Source organism: Macrosteles quadrilineatus, unplaced genomic scaffold, assembly GCF_028750875.1.
Source record: "Macrosteles quadrilineatus isolate MER2022 unplaced genomic scaffold, UCM_ALF_1.0 Scaffold_5__1_contigs__length_97177068, whole genome shotgun sequence".
NCBI classification, from domain to species: Eukaryota; Metazoa; Arthropoda; class Insecta; order Hemiptera; family Cicadellidae; genus Macrosteles; species Macrosteles quadrilineatus.
In genome coordinates, this window is record NW_026542598.1 from 31265520 (window position 1) to 31287427 (window position 21908).

The window sequence follows — 21908 nt, forward strand, 5'->3', positions numbered from 1 at the left end:
CATATAAACTATTTTTCTGTATGTATAACAAATTTATTTTTACATGATCCCATAAAATGTGTTTCCGTGTTCTTATTGCGCAATCTTAAGGTAGTCTAGTTATGCATTTTCAAGTTATATGTGTTTGTAGATACAAACCAATACGTATAAATACGGTTAAAATTGTTGACAGATTTAAGATGTGATTTGTTTTAAATATAAACTAATCTATAAAACTCACGAGAAATGGTAAATTTAGGTTGTCATTTAGATAATATTTTCACATCAATATCAAGCAAGCGAAGAATTGTATATTACCTAAACGTTGTGTAATTTGATCGTGCTAGAGTTAAAAAATTTGGTTCAATTTATGTCATAGCAAAATGTGGTCATATTAAACATTTAAACCTCTAGCTGATTAAGGATCATTGATTGAACGATTTGTACCTACAAAATAATACGAGTTTACGTTAAAACCCTTTATGAAAACTACTAACTGATTTGTAAAAAAATAATGTGACTGGCAGCATTTACATTGTGATGATATATCTAAATATTAATAGACGAGAATGTTTCTTAAAACATTTTTTCTCAGCTCGTGTGCATCTCAGGGGAAATCTACGCATACTGTTAGAAACATATTGCATGTATATGTGCAGAATCTAAATAAATCAAAATAGGCTCAAAAATAAGCACAAAAAATGTATTTAAAATTAAAAAATAACACGTGCCTTGTGGGTTGCCATGCGGGTGACGAAATAACAACGAAATATAAACATAAAATCAAAACAAATGGAAGAAATTTCAATCACATGTTTTATTTACAGCGTGGGGTGAAAGTAGATAAGTGTGCACAATACATATTTTTGGTCGAGTTTTCGACCACGAGACGACCACTAGCTCTAATAAATCTTTGGCTTAAGGTAAAAGCAAGTTGTTTTTTACGATCTAAAAGTTAAACTTTAAGACTAAAACAAATGTCCTCGAGGTAAATTAGCAAAGTAACCAACCCAACTTTTGTGTCAAGGAAAACAACTTGCAAAAGAAATAATTTGTTTTCCAAACGAACCGTCTTCTGTCAACAAAGTTTCGCCCGACTCCGACATAATCAACGTAAATAAGAATCGATTTTGAAATATTGTCTTCTCTCAAGTTGTCGTCTAAGGATTGTGGATTTTTATTTACTTCGAAATAGTAAGTTCCTGAGAAGGTAATAATGCTACAAACTACAATTTGACAGTTGAACTAGGTTTATATCAAAGAAAATAGCTTTTACTAAAGTGTTTATGGTAAGATCTTGGCCCTGAACCACTTATATTTGGAACCGGATACATATCAAAGTTTAGTTTATAGAAGTCAAGAAAAAGGTCTGTCCAAATTTTTGGTTTTATTTACGTCTGTAAGTAAAATCAACACAGTTCAAAGATAGTAGAATACCTTAAACATTAAGGATAATATTTAATACAGCAATATTTCATAGTACGTTAACTAAATAGAGGCCAGACTCGACTAACCTAAAAAAATCTGTTTATATAAAAGAACGTCTATTGAGAAGAAGATCGGTTAATCGGACATTATTGGAAGATTTTTGTTTTTTGTTTTATCAGATTATAAATATCCTATCAGCAGGTAGAGTTGCATGATTAGTTCTCTCTAATTCTCCCTCTGCCAGTTCTACATTCTGTCCAAATATATCCACAACTAGCATCAAATATCATATCAGCAGGTAGAGTTGCATGATTAGTTTTCTCTATTTCTTCCTCTGCCAGTTCTACATTCTGCCAAAATATATCCAAAACTAGTATCAAATACCCTATCAGCAGGTAGAGTTGCATGATTAGTTTTCTCTATTTCTTCCTCTGCCAGTTCTACATTCTGCCCAAATATATCCACAACTAGTATCAAATACCCTATCAGCAGGTAGAGTTGCATGATTAGTTTTCTCTATTTCTCCCTCTGCCAGTTCTACATTCTGTCCAAATATATCCACTACTAGCATCAAATACCCTATCAGCAGGTAGAGTTGCATGATTAGTTTTCTCTATTACTCCCTCTGCCAGTTCTACATTCTGCCCAAATATATCCACAACTAGTATCAAATACGCTATCAGCAGGTAGAGTTGCATGATTAGTTTTCTCTATTACTCCCTCTGCCAGTTCTACATTCTGCCCAAATATATCCACAACTAGTATCAAATACCCTATCAGCAGGTAGAGTTGCATGATTAGTTTGCTCTATTACTCCCTCTGCCAGTTCTACATTCTGCCCAAATATATCCACAACTAGTATCAAATACCCTATCAGCAGGTAGAGTTGCATGATTAGTTTTCTCTATTTCTCCCTCTGCCAGTTCTACATTCTGCCCAAATATATCCACAACTAGTATCAAATATCCTATCAGCAGGTAGAGTTGCATGATTAGTTTTCTCTATTTCTCCCTCTGCCAGTTCTACATTCTGTCCAAATATATCCACAACTAGCATCAAATATCCTATCAGCAGGTAGAGTTGCATGATTAGTTTTCTCTATTACTCCCTCTGTCAGTTCTACATTCTGCCCAAATATATCCACAACTAGTATCAAATACCCTATCAGCAGGTAGAGTTGCATGATTAGTTTGCTCTATTACTCCCTCTGCCAGTTCTACATTCTGCCCAAATATATCCACAACTAGTATCAAATATCCTATCAGCAGGTAGAGTTGCATGATTAGTTTTCTCTATTTCTCCCTCTGCCAGTTCTACATTCTGTCCAAATATATCCACAACTAGCATCAAATATCCTATCAGCAGGTAGAGTTGCATGATTAGTTTTCTCTATTACTCCCTCTGTCAGTTCTACATTCTGCCCAAATATATCCACAACTAGTATCAAATACCCTATCAGCAGGTAGAGTTGCATGATTAGTTTTCTCTATTTCTTCCTCTGCCAGTTCTACATTCTGCCCAAATATATCCACAACTAGTATCAAATACCCTATCAGCAGGTAGAGTTGCATGATTAGTTTTCTCTATTACTCCCTCTGCCAGTTCTACATTCTGCCCAAATATATCCACAACTAGTATCAAATATCCTATCAGCAGGTAGAGTTGCATGATTAGTTTTCTCTATTTCTCCCTCTGCCAGTTCTACATTCTGTCCAAATATATCCACAACTAGCATCAAATATCCTATCAGCAGGTAGAGTTGCATGATTAGTTTTCTCTATTTCTCCCTCTGCCAGTTCTACATTCTGTCCAAATATATCCACAACTAGCATCAAATATCTTATCAGCAGGTAGAATCACAAGATAGTTCCCTTTATTTCTCCCTCTGCCAGTTCTACATTCTGTCCAAATATATCCACAACTAGCATCAAATATCCTATCAGCAGGTAGAATCACAAGATAGTTCCCTTTATTTCTCCCTCTGCCAGTTCTACATTCTGTCCAAATATATCCACACCTAGCATCAAATATCCTATCAGCAGGTAGAATCACAAGATAGTTCCCTTTATTTCTCCCACTGCCAGTTCTACATTCTGTCCAAATATATCCACAACTAGCATCAAATATCCTATCAGCAGGTAGAATCACAAGATAGTTCCCTTTATTTCTCCCTCTGCCAGTTCTACATTTTGTCCAAATATATCCACAACTAGCATCAAATATCCTATCAGCAGGTAGAATCACAAGATAGTTCCCTTTATTTCTCCCTCTGCCAGTTCTACATTCTGTCCAAATATATCCACAACTAGCATCAAATATCCTATCAGCAGGTAGAATCACAAGATAGTTCCCTTTATTTCTCCCTCTGCCAGTTCTACATTCTGTCCAAATATATCCACACCTAGCATCAAATATCCTATCAGCAGGTAGAATCACAAGATAGTTCCCTTTATTTCTCCCACTGCCAGTTCTACATTCTGTCCAAATATATCCACAACTAGCATCAAATATCCTATCAGTAGGTAGAATCACAAGATAGTTCCCTTTATTTCTCCCTCTGCCAGTTCTACATTCTGTCCAAATATATCCACAACTAGCATCAAATATCCTATCAGCAGGTAGAATCACAAGATAGTTCCCTTTATTTCTCCCTCTGCCAGTTCTACATTCTGTCCAAATATATCCACAACTAGCATCAAATATCCTATCAGCAGGTAGAATCACAAGATAGTTCCCTTTATTTCTCCCTCTGCCAGTTCTACATTCTGTCCAAATATATCCACAACTAGCATCAAATATCCTATCAGCAGGTAGAATCACAAGATAGTTCCCTTTATTTCTCCCACTGCTAGTTCTACATTCTGCAGTTTCCAGACACGACTCCGCGACTCTTAGTCACGATTACACTTGATCATTGGAGGTGTCAGACGTTACAAAAGCCAACAGCGTTTGTCTTATTTATGACTTAATTTCCCGCAAACCAATCTCCTTCCATCAGATGTTACGACCGGAGAGAATTCCAGTCCGAGGTTTCAGAATTGCTTTAATCTCTTTGTTTTGTAAATGCATATTTCTTGGTCTTGAGAGAAATAAAGGGATTTTAGAATTTTACACGACTATCCAACGAGCTGACCATATACAAATCGAATGGTAAGATTTGTTCAATGGAACTCAATAGCTTTGGTGTTATAATGCTTGCCTGGTAAATAACAAGTCGCCAGTTCAATCCTGAGAAAGGTTAGTAGCTTTTTGCTTATTTGAAACTGGACCAAGCTGATCTGGCTAGAGAAATAACTGGTCTTAAGAACAAGCTACACAAGGTATCTCACTTCATTATATTCTGATTCTTCATTCATTTGGGTTCATTTGGGTTCAAACACGCACCTAGGTGGCGTCACCATCTCAATAACTCAATTTGTAATATAAAAGTTAATAATAATAATAACAATGGAGACGGAGATTTCTAAAATTGATGAATCATATAATCAGTGCACTTTTAAAGTGTTGATTACATTCCAGCACTTTACTATAATATAAAATGTATTAGTATTTTAACTGCACAGTTATGAACCCAGTATCAAAAATCTAATAAATAAAACCAAATAAAAAAGGTAATATGCAAGGTAACAGATGCAAAGTGTGTTCTACCTATTTTTCAGGATGATACGCTCAAATGGCGACTCAATAACCATATTTTGGACACACAATGGCAGCGAGTATGTATAAAGCAGCCGCCACATATAAGGACATATGTTTTATTTTGGTTTGTTTAGCGGATAAAACCGTTAAATTTCCAACGGGTTGCTATTGTCTGTGGACTGCCAGGCGTACATAATAGATTTATAAAAACATGAGGTTTAACGTATTCAAACTTTTGTCCGTGAGTTGTTAATAAAGTTTTCCTTTTTGCGTTTCTAAATTAACAGATAAGGGGATTAATTTGTTTAAATTTGTTCCATTGTTTGTTGTCTCTTTTGGACAAATCTTTTTTGTTTATTTTAAAGAGCTATGACGTAAAAACGTGTTTAACGAATTCAGTAAGCATTTAAGTGATAATTAATGTTTAATAAATTTAGAGAGGGTTATAAAATTATGCAAAATGTCTTTTTAACACGTCCATACAGGATTTACAGCTCAAAATACCTTTTAATCTGCAAACACAAATATCTTTGTGTTTTGGTTTTAGATAACAATAAAGAGCAATTTTATTTAACTACAAACTGTTTTAGGTTTTTAAGCAGTAGTATTTTATCTGTTTGCATACGATATGATACCATTGACCATTAAAGTATTATATTGTCTGTGCTATTGACAATTCAATAGTCTAAGATGATACATAGATGATATATTTTGGACCCCCTGCAATCTGTGAGTATGGTAAAATGATATAGTATTGATAAACATAGAATTTATTTAACCATCTGGTAATTGCACATTATGATATGAAAACCAATTTATCACTCGTCCGCTAGTCCATTAACGGGCATTATGTGTGTTGGTTATGCTAAATGCTAATTTAATTAATATTGGCTATACATGTCCACCATGCAAACAAACAGGGTCGGTACCTAATCCAATAGATTAATATCTATAAATATTATTCTAGTTATGACGTATGAAATCAATAGCTATTACCATTTATATAGTCAATGTAATTGACTAATATCACGTAATTGGAAGTTTGATGAAAGTTACAACGAAAATCAGCAAAGACAAAGAACTATTTAACATGAAACTTAATCTTTGAACCTTTGTTGAATGTAGCTATTTATACCCCCTGAAGTAGAGGTAGATCGTATACTAATATGTATTCTGTAGGCCCAACACAACAGACGTTTGACAAAAAAATATTTATATCAAAAATATAAATTTATCAATAATTAAAACAAAAGATATAATAATCCAATAGCAATTATATGTATATTTTTTTAGTTGAAGATCTCAAACGAAAATTTTGAATAACTTGCTTACTTATTTCTCTCCTTTACGAAGCGAAATATTTACTTAAGATTTATTTGAAAACAAATTGTTTCCTGTCGGATTGATAACTTTTCCAGTTTTTCAAAATATAACTTCTGATTTACAAAGTAAAAACGTTGTTCCCTGACTCATACTTTCCTGAAATGTAACATTTAAATGTATAGGAAAATAGGGTGCAAAAGGGGAGTAAGAAAAGTTTATATTTTCATTATTACTTAACATTAGTTTTCACTCTTATTACTTTATTCTTTCAAAATCTGAAATGGGTATGTCCATAAAGGAAATATTAAACACGGATTTGTTTATGTCAAATGTAAGTGAGGTAACGTTATGCGCATTAATAACATAAAGCATTAATAACATTAATGGCACGAAAAAACGTAAGTAACCCCTTTGTTAAACTCTTAGCTCGTGGTGTGTTTTTAGTCATTGACATTTCATTTCTTTACCAAGGGACATGACTGTTCCGTGGGAATAATTTCGAAGAATACAGGGGCAAAATACCCTTATCAGGAACATTGAATACACGCTGTATTGAACAATACCCTGCAGTATAATTGCGTTCACGCTGAGGGTAGATATTATTGCTATTAAGGTAGAAATATATTTTACAGTCCATCATGTTGCTGAATTGCAGAGTACCAAACTGTGAAATAAATACTGATGTCATTGATTGGCATTTGATGGCTCTTCCTCTTTCTAGTGGATTGGCCAGTATCCATGGTACGGGCGTAGTTAATTTCAATAGCCTAGGCTGTTAGATTTTACTTAATGAAGGAAAGGTATAATTTTTAAAAGATTTGATTCCAACAAATTAACACGACTTCCTTCAGATGCAGGTTTACTTTACAGGTAGAACTATCGTCGATTGATATTTGAAAACCATTTGATGGGTTAGTGTTATCCTGTCTCTACGGTGTAAAGGTTATGCCATTCTCTAATAGCAAGATAACAGTGGCAACGCCGCAGTCCCGGCCTACTGAAACACTGTGCACTGATTCATAATGGAGCTTCTGCGCAATGTTTATGTTTACATGATTATTATTAGTTATTGCCATGGCAATAGATCGGCCGGTGCGACGTTGCCACACAATAGAAGGCTGACAAAAGTGGCAACGTCGCAGCCCCGGCCCACCGAAGAAACATAGTTTCATAATGAAGCTTCTGTACAATTAAGTTCAAACGGTTACTATTGTAGTTATTACCATGGCAGTAGGTCGGCCTTGCTACATTACTCAGTTGCGACGTTGCCACACACCAACACCACGGCTCTTATATTAGAGGTTTTAGAGGTTATGTTCCTAAACTAGGTTGTACATTTCCCTACGATATGTGTCTACCATTCCAACGACATAGGGTTGTAAATTTGCCTACGATGTCTTACACTGTTCCTACGATGTATGACTACATTTTCCTATCGTTTCCCTCAGCTAGTTAGTTTTAAACATATGTTACGACAGTTAACAACTGTTTTCCCGGGAATGGTTTATACAATGTGACCATATACGGCCAGTATGCCGCCCCAAGATACATTGTCCGATAAGCTTGGCCGCGGCCTCTGTTGCCTTTCCGGCCTAATCTGCGATCGCGCCACTAAATATGACAGCCGCCGCTGACGTTTCTATACTATTGTGTTCAGATAGCCCCGAGTTACAATACAATACCTATTGCAGCAACCTGCCTTGCTTCTACCGTTCTACCGCTGTCTGCTCTAGCACGAGGCACGAGGCTGTAGTACAACGGGGCTTTAACAATACTGCAGAGAGCAAAGATTATTTATATTCTGTGCCCTCTGCATTCTGCAATACTGTATTCTCAAATTCATTCAAATAGCCCCAGTATTGCGTTGATAAACTATAGCTATGCTTTAGTCATTATCTAAAGGGGGAATGTTTTACAATGGTTTTACTCAATCGGATAATTCTTAACATGAGTCCTTGCTCAGTCTGTTGTAACATAAATAGCCTATGTTTCAATTGGCGTAGAGAAAATTCCAAGATGTTGTATGATTATAATCCATGGTCGAAAAGCCACCCCAATTATAAAGTGAGTCAGTTTGGCAACGTTCAGAGTGTATAGGGAATGAGATTATTCCTTATTTCTCTATGGAACTGTTTGAAACGTATCATTGATAATTACCGAGTTAAATGTTTTGATGTTATAATAAATGTTAATAATAACTGTCCCAATGAGTAGTTATGATAGGAGATGATTTTATGGAGAATTGAAATGTATTTGAAAATTTTCATTTATATGTGATTGTGATGGTAATTTTGAGTAATTTTACACACATTTTCACACACACTTCACACAACTATCATGATAGTTGTGTGAAGTGTGTGTGAAAATGTGTGTAAAATTACTCAAAATTACCATCACAATCACATATAAATGAAAATTTTCAAATACATTTCAATTCTCCATAAAATCATCTCCTATCATAACTACTCCAATGGTTCTAGTAATTTAGTATAGCAATGAAAACAGAAATAATTTGGTTCTGAAAAATTAATCTTGTAGTTGTTTATGATTGTTCCTACGAAACACAGGTACAGTATGAATATAGACATTACTTAAAAAGTATTTTTTGTGATGTAAAAATAAGATAAAAATGTTTACACACAAGACAAAATAAAAACAAAACTATCACAACCGCGTAAATGTACTCGCGTATACTGTAGTACTGTAGTTGATTGAACTATTTATGATCGTTTTCGTTTAAATTTTGGGTTTCGTATAAACCTGATTGATCTCATTCCAACATCACCTTAAGAAACGGGACCTTTAACGTCGATATTGTGGAGGTAGTTTAAAATAGCACCTCTGGTACTTTTCTTACATTTTTACCACACAATTGTTCCACTCTTCAACTAAAACCTCTATGTTCGAAATGTAAACTAACCATCATACATAAGCATCACACACAATGTGCACAATGAACACATTGCAAAGGCGATTCCGGTGGGTATTGCTATAATTCCTGAATCCCCAGCTAATTCTAAGGCAACTCCGATAGCCAAATCGGCCAACAATAGCAGCGGACCCATATAAAGCAGGAGCGCGTTGCATATAAAGACATATGTTTTATATGGCATTGTTCAGCGGATAAAACCGTCAAATAGCGGTCGGAGCCGGTTATTGTTCTGTCAGGCCGAGCTATTAGCATCATAAAACATGGCTTTGGACGCTCTGTTTCCGTCGCTGCGCCTGTTCATGTTGAACTACGTGTTTTAGCAACGATTTCGCAACGTTTACGACAATATTAGGTTTGAGAGGATTTTTGATGTTTTTAATAGATGTAAAATTAACGGTTCTAGGAATATACCTCATGTTAAAATGTTCATGATAAGATATATGACATATAAGTTTGACATAAGTTAGGTAGGTAAAGAGTAGCTAAACAAAATATTTTGTCCTATAGTCACCTGACAAAGTGGGCTTCCTTACACTGATTATAGTACAGAACACTTTTAATTGCTGCATGCACTTACCTTTGCCATACTATTTTTTACTTTTGCCACACTTTTTTCCGCACACCAGTATTCCAACCAAACAACACAAAATAGCGTGCTTTTATTAGGCACGTAATTCGTGTACGCCTGGAAATAGGTTGGCAACAATCAAATATACCACGACTAAGATCAGCTGGTCCAGCGTTTCCCATTTCGTTCGACGCTTGGATTTAACCTAACCTAAAAACGTGTTGTATAGTGTTTGAATTTGAAATACAAATTATTTATATGTTTAAGGTCTGATCTGATCATAATTAATGTTTGAGTAACCCTGTTCGCCTACTTGATACAGAATGTTAAATTTCAATATCCAACGTGACCATCAACACCTGTTTACAACAGACGGGCACAGTTTTGATGTTGTTTTACGTTTGTCTACTGATTATCAACGTTTCTGCTTCTTTTAAACTGATGATGTCTAATATTGGATTGGGTATGGGGCTAACTCGGTTAGGTCTCCGAGTTTGTAATAGTTTGTTTATAATAGTTTATCTAATTAGAAAACGTTGTCCTTCATGTTTCCGGGAATTAATCACAGTCTTTAATCCCTACTTCATGAGCAGTTTGATTCTCACTAACCCCCTCTCTCTCCTCACTGATCTATCAAACAATTCACTTTATACCCTTAGCAATAGAGTTCCCCTGAAAAGAAGTATTTTGCTTCAGGTGGTTTCCCACATTGCTCAGGCTATACAAAACCACCACTACAACCACAACAAAAACGTCATCAACAACGGCAAACACAAACTGCACCCCCTAATATAATTTAAAAACTCCCACTCACACCTAGAAGGTACGATCTGGCCTGATAGAGTGTGGGACTTGGGTTTTGAGGTCCTTGGTTCAAATCCTGCAAATTACAAACGGATTTTCCTATATGATGCCAGAACCATCTAGGGGCCTAGCGTCCTAGTATGTGAAAGTAGGTAGTAAAAAGATAATCCAAACCTAGGGGCTACGCTCCAATACTATCCAATTCTGAAAATTTAAATGTCTATAGTCCGTATGGTAGAACCTGTCTCTTGGCCCTCAGCCTACCTGGGACTTTCCCAGGCTTGACCATTCACCAGTCCCCAGTTGGAAATAGCGTCAGGAGACAGGTTTAATTACACAGACTATAGTAGAACACCCATTGGCTTCCCAACCCGCTGAAATTTCACAGCCATGTCTTTTTCCATCCTATAAAATTTAGAAATCCACTAAATGCTCTTTGCACACTTACCTTTACACTCGTGGGTATGTGTGCGGTTCGCTCTGCCCCAAGGTGCGTCATTGTAGAAGGGAAGACATTCCTGACAGTCCACTCCTGCAGTGTTGTGCTCACACCGACACACCAGCCTGTCGTCTCCATCCAGCGATCTGGTGGGAACACACTCGCTGGCGTGGCCGTTGCACTTGCACCTGATACAAAGAGGAGATGTATAGTCTGTGTAATGGAACCTGGCTCCTGACAGTCCACTCCTGCAGTGTTGTGCTCAAATCGACACACCAGCCTGTCGTCTCCATCCAGAGATCTGGTGGGGACAAACTCGCTGGCGTGGCCGTTGCACTTGCACCTGATACAAAGAGGAGATGTATAGTCTGTGTGATGGAACCTGTCTCCTGACAGTCCACTCCTGCAGTGTTGTGCTCAAACCGACACACCAGCCTGTCGTCTCCATCCAGCGATCTGGTGGGGACACACTCGCTGGCGTGGCCGTTGCACTTGCACCTGATACAAAGAGGAGATGTATAGTCTGTGTAATGGAACCTGCCTCCTGACAGTCCACTCCTGCAGTGTTGTGTTCACACCGACACACCAGCCTGTCGTCTCCATCCAGAGATCTGGTGGGGACACACTCGCTGGCGTGGCCGTTGCACTTGCACCTAATATAAAGAGGAGATGTATAGTCTGTGTAATGGAACCTGTGCCCTGACCATGTCTACCTGGGGAACGGCCGATGAAGGTTATTGGATCGATCCTGAGAAAAGACAGTAGGTTTTTGATGGTTCGAAACTGGACCCAGCTGTTCCTGTTTGCCTTATCTGTCAATTGATGCAAGAACTTTGGATCATTTGGGTAACAGAATTTAAACCAACATAGCAATGTTTTTTGTGCGTTTTCTGTTTGGAGGGAACTTTGGGAACACTCTATACAGTAGTATGCTTGCTTTGTGATTATACATGTTCGAAACTAGAATTAGTGGTCATGTTCCAATGTTCCAGTGTTTTTGAAAATAATATTACAGTATTTTTTTTTTATTTATACAACCTTAAACACTTGGAATTCGTTGTATAATGATGTTAGTAGGAGAAGACAAAACTAGCCTATACTTATCATATCATATCGTGACGTAATATAACATTCCCTAGCCTAACAATTCTTAACCTTACCAAATCCTAACATCTTAACCTTATCGAATCCAACCAAACATAACCGAACCTAAATAAAAAACTGCAAATAGGTAAGAAAAAATAATGTTACTCATTTGAGAAATAAAATATAATTTAAATGTTAAATTAACAAACCTATTATTGGATGAAATTCTAGTGGAAACGAGTTAACTTACTCTGGTCGTTTAATTTGTTTGTATTATTTTTTTGTAAATTCAATAAAATTCAATATTAACCGAAAGAGTTTCAAAATAATAAACTGTAAAACAGGGAGAAACGTTAACAGATATTTTTCTTGCTCAGTTCAAGACAGAAATAAGCTCTGGGCTTGAATACTAATGCCACTTTTGTCATTCTTTCGCAGAATTATTCTTCCACTTGACAATAATATCTTTGCTTGTACTTGTTAAAAATACCCCCGCCGCAGCAAACCTGCCGTCTAAGCAAATTTCCATTTGGCTGAATTGATTTTCAATTGATCTATTTAAATAACATTAGGTTTAACGAGTACCTAGGTTTGCTGCTACAAGGAAACTAATAAAGTGTGTTTTTAGTAAAATATTGATAGCTTACTATTAAATAAATAAATTTGCCAAGTTTGATCAAAATATATCCATAAACAAGCAAACTACAACATTTTACAATATTCTCCATAAGAATAACATGGGAATTTTAAATTTACCATTTTTTTTAGTTTTCTCCGTAACCAATAACCGTACAAAAACACTTTGATATACTGAATTGTTTGTTTTTTTAAGCTCTTTAAGAAAGTTTAGAGAAAAATTGGGAAATTTTGTGTTTTGAGAGTCAAAAGTGAGAAAAACCAATTTTTACCCCATAAAACCCCCCATAAAACCCTGTTCCCATGGTCTGATCATGCTGGATCGCGAACTCATTCAAGTTTATCGCGCCTTACACCTTCAAACCAAATTTCATCGAAATCGGATAAAAATTACTCAAGTTATCGTGTTCACGGACACATATATATATATATAAATCTATATATATATCTATATATATATACATATATAAAAATTTGAACGAATGGTGTTTTTGGCCTCTGGGGACATCAAAATGAAAAAGTAAATCGGTCCCGGGCCTAAGTCTTACCATGAGACCTACGGTAATAGCTACTTCCCTATAGGGAAATTCGCTAAAATTGTTTTAAGATTGTCTCATTTAGAGAAGAACCGTAATTTGTGTTTTACTTCACAAGGAAAGTTCTTGTTTAATTAGGATAGTTGCTAAAGTATTTTTTTAAAATACTATTATTGAAAAAATATTTAATTGAGGGAAGCAATTATTTTGGGAAAAAATAACTTCTTGAGGACAACCACAAATGTTCTTTTGAAAAACTTTAATTCCCCCCTCAAATTACTTCGCCGAGACTTACGAGCAATAAAAGTCATAACAGTAATTAGCTTGAGGCAATCAAGGTTCTTAAGCACATAAAAACTGATTGCCACAAAAATATTCAACTTTTAGCCCTTAGAGGATCATGCCTACACATCACTACAAATCCAACACATAGATAATAAATACCCCAGCCGCATCACACCTGCAGACTATATGAATTTCCCTTTCCTTTTTGGATTTCCACAGAGATATTTCCTTTGCCTTATAAGATTTACGAGTGTCCCTGTTTCTCGAATTCGAGCAATTGCTAAGTATCACAGGCGTTATTTTAAAACGAATAACAGTCATAATTTCTGATGACTTTAAAAGATTCGACTCAAAGATTATGGAAATACTTAAGATGTACCTACATGGATATAATCAACACTTCTTGTAAATGTCATATCATTTTTCAAAACCTGATCTGGTTTTTCGTGTTTTCTACAAATAGTCTTACTCATAGCCGCATTAGGTTGTCCATAATATCGATTATAAATTTTAAAAATCACATTATTTCTATTTATTCTCCTTGGTGATCTTCTATGACTTTCATATGTTTCCATAGTTTGCAAATCGGCTCTTTCAATGATTTAAAAAATGCATCATGGTATTAATTCAGTTTACTTTTTAGTATATCAACTTATCCAGGCTCTCTCGCTTTTTTTTCATAGTAATATTTACGCCAGCCCAAATTCAAATAGTAAATATTTGATATCGACCAAGTCAGTAAATGTTTGTAGCAAACTTATTGATTGTTTACAATTAACATATTTTCTTCTTCTCACTTTTAATTTCTGACAACAGCTGGAGTTTCATATCAATTTTTGTTTCCCATGTTAATCTTATGGAGAAATACGAAACTTTAAAGGGGCCCAGGGCCCCACTCTCTAATTATTTCCCTAAAAAGAAAGTTTCCTGCACAGCTTCACGTTACGCTCTTTTCAATGACACAAAACCATGTCAATCGGTTCAGTAGTTTCGGAGGAGTAATTGTCACAAAAACCTGCTTGCGTATTAAATAAGTATAGTTTTGCCATTTAAAAAAACATTATATTTACTGAGTATTTAGGTTTGCCGCTATGTTAGTGGTAGTATATTAATAGCTTCGCGTGAAATAAATAAATTAGCCAAACTTGATCAAAACATACCCATTAACAAACATGAAAACTGCAACAGTTTACCTATTCTCAATACAAGTAAGAGTTTAAGACATAAGAGACATAAGAGTTTAATTTTTTTATGTTTTCTGTAACCATTAAGCACAAAACAACGCTTTAGTGTATTAAATCATTTGCTTATTTAAGCTCCACACCATTATATAGATAGATATTGAAAAATCCTATGTTTTTAGGGTCAAAAATGGGAAACTCCAATTTTTACCCCGTAAACCTCCATTCCCGTAGTCCGATCATGATGGTTCACGAACTCGTTTGAATAAACGCAGGTATACACGTTTGTACTAAAGTCCATAAAAATCTAGTTATCGAGCTCACTGATACACATATACTACATAATTTAAACGGATGGTGTTTTTTTGCATCTGGGGACATCAAAACAAAAAGGGAAATCCGTCCCGGGTATGACCATGAGAACCATGAGACATACAGTATTAGCCCTTTATGGTAAATTCATTTAAATCTTTGCAGTACTTATTTTAACTATAGGTTTTAAGCAATTAATTAAGCTCTACGGGTAAACAGCATTGTTATTTAGTAATTTCATTGAGTTGATAAATATAAAAGTAATCTAGACAAACTGTACCTTGCTCCAACGGCAAAGTCGACGATGGCGTAGTAGTAGGACTTGAGTACCTGAGGATCCCAGAAAACCTCATCCCCAAAAGTGTTGAGACGGTCTAACGTGATACGGATGTCCGTGGCAGTCACCCAATCCTATACAAACAAACAACATATAATTTGTGACAATTCACTCCCACAACTATGCATATTTACACTCAAAGCTTTTGAAATAAAAATCAATGCAAATTAGCATAACAACTACTTAAGTATAAATATACCGTTCTCTAACAAAAGAATTCAACTGGCCAAGATAACACACAAAAATACAGTACATAATATTTCAAAGTTCTAAAAAAATATGAACGTAAAAATCATTCATCTGTAAACCGTTTTGACTTTAAAACAAGTTTGGCTTTTGACATTTTCGACGTTTTGCATTTCACGGTAAATCTTTTTTCACAAACAAAAAGCGATTATCAAAGGGAGAGAGTTGTCAATAAAACACAAAACCATCCGTTTGTAAAGCTGTTACCTGAAATATTTAATACCGCGTACATTCTGATCCTCTGTAAAAATCAAATATGAAATGTACGTGGATAACGGTGTTTCCGATGTTGGTAAGAAGGTTATAATCCTTTTGGGATTTTAAACACATAAATATTTATAATTTCCATTCCCACAATTTTATGTTTTATTTATTACAAACCTGTAAAATGATCCGGGTAAAAGTAACATGTTTGCGATTAACATGTTCAAATGTATTTTAAAACCTGTAAATTATAAATACTGTACCTTTCCTACAGTTACCGAACAATGTACATGTTCTCTCACTGATTCGAGAAAGCAAAGTGGCCGATTCGCTCATCAGTGAGACACTGTTAACATAGTCTCACTCTAAATTACTTTGTCTCACTCACTCCAGATTTGCAACGTGAAGGCACGATATAGAGCGCGCGTAACATGCAGACAAGTTCTTATGCGTGCGAAATACAGCACTGGCCGTAAATCAGCTGGTCAGCTGGTCAGCTGGTTGTACTGTTGTATCATTAAATGTAATATTAAAAGTTCACTTCTGTGTAAAAAGTATGTCACGTTTCTTTACCAATTTATTTGTTTTATGGTAACTGTAGGAAAAATATAATGTGCAACACGAGTGCAAAGTGCAATTGCCTCACTCGATAAATTATTCCTCACTCGCCTACGGCTCGTGAGTAAGTATTTCTCTCGAGAGAGTCAATTGCTCCCTTTGCTCAATAGTTGCACAAATAACTATTGCAGTAGCCTAGTTATGTATTTTAATCAATGAACACCGTTTTTAATAGGGTGAAATGAGTCTAGCATGAGTAATTTGGTTCATTATAAAAAATATTTCTAGAAAGAAACTACACAGTGACGTTAAGTGTTTTACAGATTTGTTGAACATACATCTTCAGTTCCTTTACAATTTAATTAATAGATTTACAAAATTAATTACTTCCAAAAGCAAAAGGCTCACTTTCCCGTGACAACAATTATTTAGATTAGTTGATATGATAAGTTTCCCTACCTATATGAAAGAAATTCTATGATCTTCTTGAGTTTTTAGGTACGTAGGCGGTTCATAAAAAACAGTTTTCCAACGTGATGGGCGTATAAATTATGTATTTTCATCAAACTACGTAATAAATTGATGTAGATGGTATCTAGGACCGATTAAAACATACTAGTCAATTGTAAAATGCAGAGTGATTTCACGTAAGCGAAATACCGGGAGCAAAATTACAAAATTCTACAATGAAAAGTGTTTAGTGGAGAACAGGCTCGGTTTGGTGTATTCTGCCTATTTAATTGGTCAGTTGGAAACATCAGCTGGCTATAAAGCTTATGTTGTTATAGACTGTATGATGAGACCTGTCTCCTGACGCTCCGTCTACCTGGGAACTGGCCGCTAGTCCCAGCTAGATGAAAACCAAGGATACATGTCCCATGATACAAACTATATTCAAATGAGTCTCACCACTTCTAGAATTGATGACATCAGCCACTAAACACTTTCTGTGACAAACATTTCATGCAACCAATCAAACTCACTTGCAGTTCTGCAGAAGAGTCAAACTTGTAGTTGGAAGGTCTGCCCTCCAAGGTCGAGAAGGGGACTTGTCCACCGGTCAGAGGGGAGATGTCCGAGTACTCTGACGTACAGAGGGCGCGGGTCTCCTCCCCCTCGCGTGGCAAAGGTGTCCGAGGGTCCTTGGTGTCTGGGAGTCCGTATGTGTCACGGCAAGAGGCACTGGAACATGGAGGAAGTTGTGTCAAAACAAGGAGGCTTTTCACCTTCTTCACATCCTAGGGCGCTGGGCTATAGCCCAGAATCGTTTCAAACCATGCTTTAGGCTATATGTAGTGTAGATGATTGTGGCGTTATCACTTATCCAGGGTGAATAAAAAGTCAAGACCCCCCCCCACCCCTAATATTTTTCCAATTAAATATACAGAGATATCCTTTTAGTGGTCGTGCAATCTAAGCAGGAAGTTTCATTTTATGGTTTTGAAATTTCTGAGTGTCTCCCCAAAAGGGGGGATTTGGGGGGCAACTCAAATATTTTAAATGTAAACCACCTTCAAGTGACACCTCATTTTGAAGTGTTTACAAGAACTTAAAGAATGGTGAAAACTAGAGGTTGCTATCTCTTCTCTATCCAAAATCGTAGCCCGTCAAATGTTGTGGAAAATCAATGGTAAAATTGATTCGTAATGGTAATATTGGCTACCATTTTGGATAGAGAACAGATAGCGAACTCTGGTTTTCACCATTATTTATTTTTTTGTAAACACTTCAAAATGAGGTGTCACTTGATGGGAGTTTACATTGAAAACTTTTTAGTTGCCCCCCAAATCCCCCCTTTTGGGGGGACACTCAAAAATATTAAATGTAAGTCCCAACTAGTGACACTTCGTTTTGAAGTGTTTACAAAAACTTAAAGAATGGTGAAAGCCAGAGTTCGCTATCTGTTGGAAACATTCTTTCGTGGAACCTTTAAAATTTACATAATACACAATGAATTAGCGGAATTTATGCGAAATATTGAACGAATCACTAATATATATTTTACAGTTTACGAAAAAACTATGCGCAGTACTGTAAAATTATAAAACTTCGACGCACTAACACAGCTAAAAATGTTTACGTTTAGAAAATCTTTCAACTCTCAGACCGTAACTTTTGGGCTCCACATACGTCAGAAAGTTTTTAAAGCGAAGTTTGACAATTTGTCTACACCCTTGAGGATAAAAACGTTGAGATGACAGATTGAGACGAAATACTACATAAACTTGATAAAGTGGAGATTTTATAATAAAATAAGTTGGTATTACTGATAAAACATAAACAAGTGATACAATGGAAACATTTTAGGAAATGAATCATGTATTTAATTAATAATCTTCTGATCAAAGCATTTTAAGTACCCCAACCACAGCTAATTTCCATTGATCTGATTGGTTTTGACTAAAATAAAAAAAATCATTAGATTTGTCAGATTTATTCCTATTTAAAAAACATTATATTTAACGAGTACTTAGGTTTGCTGCTATAGGGAAGGCTGCCGCTTTCTTCAGCCTGCTAATAGCACTACAATGACAAAATTATCCCAAAAAATTACAATTAAATTGAAAAACTTAGTTTATGAATGCGTCATTAATTGTGCATTAAAACTATTTTGTAAAATTTTAAGTAGTTGTAAATAATATTTAGGTAAAACTAAGTCTTAACTCACTGTGTTTTGATAGTAAATAACGCCAATAACAGCTTTACGAATCCCAAAGGCAAAACTAACAAACTCAACTCATGATCGGACTATGGGAACAGGGGTTTATGGGGGTTTTTATGGGGTGAAAATTGGTTGTCCCTATTTTTTGCCCTAAAAACACTAAATTTCACATTTTCTTTTCAACCCATTTTGTAAAGCTTAAAAAAATAAATAATTTTGTATACAGGGTGATTGATATAAGTGTGCCAGCCGTTTTATTCGAAAACTATAAGACATATTAAAAAAAGTTAAATGGTAAGTGCCTTGGATTTTTTATTTAAAAAATTATAGTCAAGTCAAAAAAATTATTTTAGCCGCCATTTTTCCAATATGGCCGCCAACTTTGATTTTTCTTACAGAATACCCTGTATTTTATGATGTATTCTGGTAGAAAAAGTAATTTTAAGACGATTTTATTCTTGTGATTTTTTTCATAAACCTAACCGTTTCAAAGATAATAATGGTTTAAGTTGTGAAATTTTGAATGGTTTTCGAGCAAAACAGCTGGCATGCTTGCTTCAAAATTCTTTCTCATGCAGAAATTTCAAAACTTTAACCATTATTATCTTTAAAACGGTTAGGTTTATGAAAAAAATCACAAGAATAAAATCGTCTTAAAATTACTTTTTCTACCAGAATACATCATAAAATACAGGGTATTCTGTAAGAAAAATCAAAGTTGGCGGCCATATTGGAAAAATGGTGGCTAAAATAATTTTTTTGACTTGACTATAATTTTTTAAATAAAAAATCCAAGGCACTTACCATTTAACTTTTTTTAATATGTCTTATAGTTTTCGAATAAAACGGCTGGCACACTTATATCAATCACCCTGTATAGAAGCGTTGTTGTGTAAAAAACGGTTACGGAGATAAATCAAAAGATTGTATATTTAAAGTTCCCCCGTCATCCATATGGAGGATAAAAAATAAACTGTTGTTCTTTGTTTGTTTTATAGATATATTTTAATGAATTTTGACAATTTTGTTTATTTTATACTAAACTATCAAAATGTCAATAAAATACACACACATCCCCATAGCAGCAAATAGGTACTCATTAAAATCAATATAATTCAAAAAGAAAATTCAATCTGAAAATTTTAAAGGCATATTTTAGTGGAAATCCATCCGGGTAATATAAATTCGCTTCTGCAGGTTTGCTGCGGTGGGGGTATTTTACAATATTGCATTAAATCCTAACCCAAGATAATACCACTTGGACGTTAAAGCAGAGTAGAGCTTAACAGTGAAAGCTTAGTGAGTGATGGTTGTGCAAGGGAGGTTTTCATTATTTCATGCTTATAAAATCCATTAATTTCCCTCCGATAGAATTAACGTGTTCTCTCGACGTTACGCAAATTTCCCTGAAACTTTTATAATTTTCACTTTCTTTTCACAGTTATGTAGTGAATGTACAACATACATAATTTTAATCGTTAGTCGTTTTTAAAACAGTTTTTATTATTTAATGGTAAGGGGTTTTATGGGGGAAATCAACAGCTGCAATGACTTTTGAACCGTAATTTCCAAGTGAGAGGTTATACCCCCTAGTTTAGAGTCAAAAGGTCTATAAAATACAACAATAACAATCGTTCGGGCCATTTAAAAAATATATTATTTCGTTTTTATATGGGTTTTTATGAAAAAATCCCCACTAAAATCTAAATTTCAAAAAAGGAAAAATGGCTGGGACACACCAAATTAATCAAAGTCCGGCAAAATAGTGTGGTCTGTAGCTCTGTACACATCCACACATACAGACACTTCGAAAACCACTGTTTTAGGTTTCAGGGCGCCAAAATTGGATGTATCCACCCAAAACTCAAACTCGAAAATTTTGATGAAAAATACTTAAAGGAGGAGAAACTAAAAACCCTATTACAGTATGTAATTCCTGCACTTTAGATAGTAACTAATTTAAAATTATTTTTATAAATGTTAAATTAAATATGTCAAAACTAAAAGCGTTTTTTTTTAAATAAGTCGTGTATGTAGACGATCTACCCAGAGTTTAGCGAGAACGCCGTAAATAATGAAGCGATACGAGAGATGTTTGAGTGAACTCATATTGCATTCTGGAAACTGAAGGCGTTTAGTCAATCGTTTATTCAAGCTGACATACACTTTTCTGTCATTTCGTTTCACATGAAAATATCACTTGGAGCTTCTTTGAACTGGCCTAAATTAAAACATTTCCATTATTAGAAAATAAATTAGCTACTTTAGCCTATTTATTTTTGTTGTTGCCTATAAGATTAAGATAATACCCACGACGCAGCAAACCTGCATACTTAGCGAATTTCCATTTGCCTGATTGGATTTACACTAAAATGTCTACTTAAAAATATCACATTTATTTACTATTTAAATAGAATTAGTTTAACTAGGTCTGCTGCAACAAGGAGGGTAAAAAAGTGTTTTTTGTTGTGAAATGTGAATACTGTAGTTTAGTAAGAAATGAATGTATTTTCAAAATTTGATCAAAATATGTTCATAAACAAGTAAACTACAACAGTTGACTTGTTCTCCATAAAAAACATGGGAATTTTTAATTTACAGCTTTTGGAATTTTCTCCGTAAACATTAGGCGCATAATAACGCTTCAGTATACTAAATTATTTGGTTTTTTGACCTCTAAAAAATCGTTTGGGAAAAAAATTGTGTAATTTTGTTTAGGGTCAAATATGAGGAAACCTATTTTTATCCCATAA

At 35.0% G+C, this 21908-nt stretch overlaps 1 protein-coding gene across 1 annotated transcript in view; it reads right to left on the reverse strand.

The window, feature by feature from the left end:
- The window catches only part of LOC128993807 (laminin subunit gamma-1-like), a 211493-nt gene that overhangs the window by 101933 nt on the left and 87652 nt on the right, over nucleotides 1–21908 (reverse strand). The window contains exons 4-6 of the mRNA XM_054417822.1: nucleotides 17477–17675; nucleotides 15429–15559; nucleotides 11122–11300 (exon numbers count right to left, since the gene is read on the reverse strand). Coding sequence (XP_054273797.1) covers nucleotides 11122–11300; nucleotides 15429–15559; nucleotides 17477–17675 — 509 coding nt within the window. The remainder of the gene's footprint in view (nucleotides 1–11121; nucleotides 11301–15428; nucleotides 15560–17476; nucleotides 17676–21908) is intronic.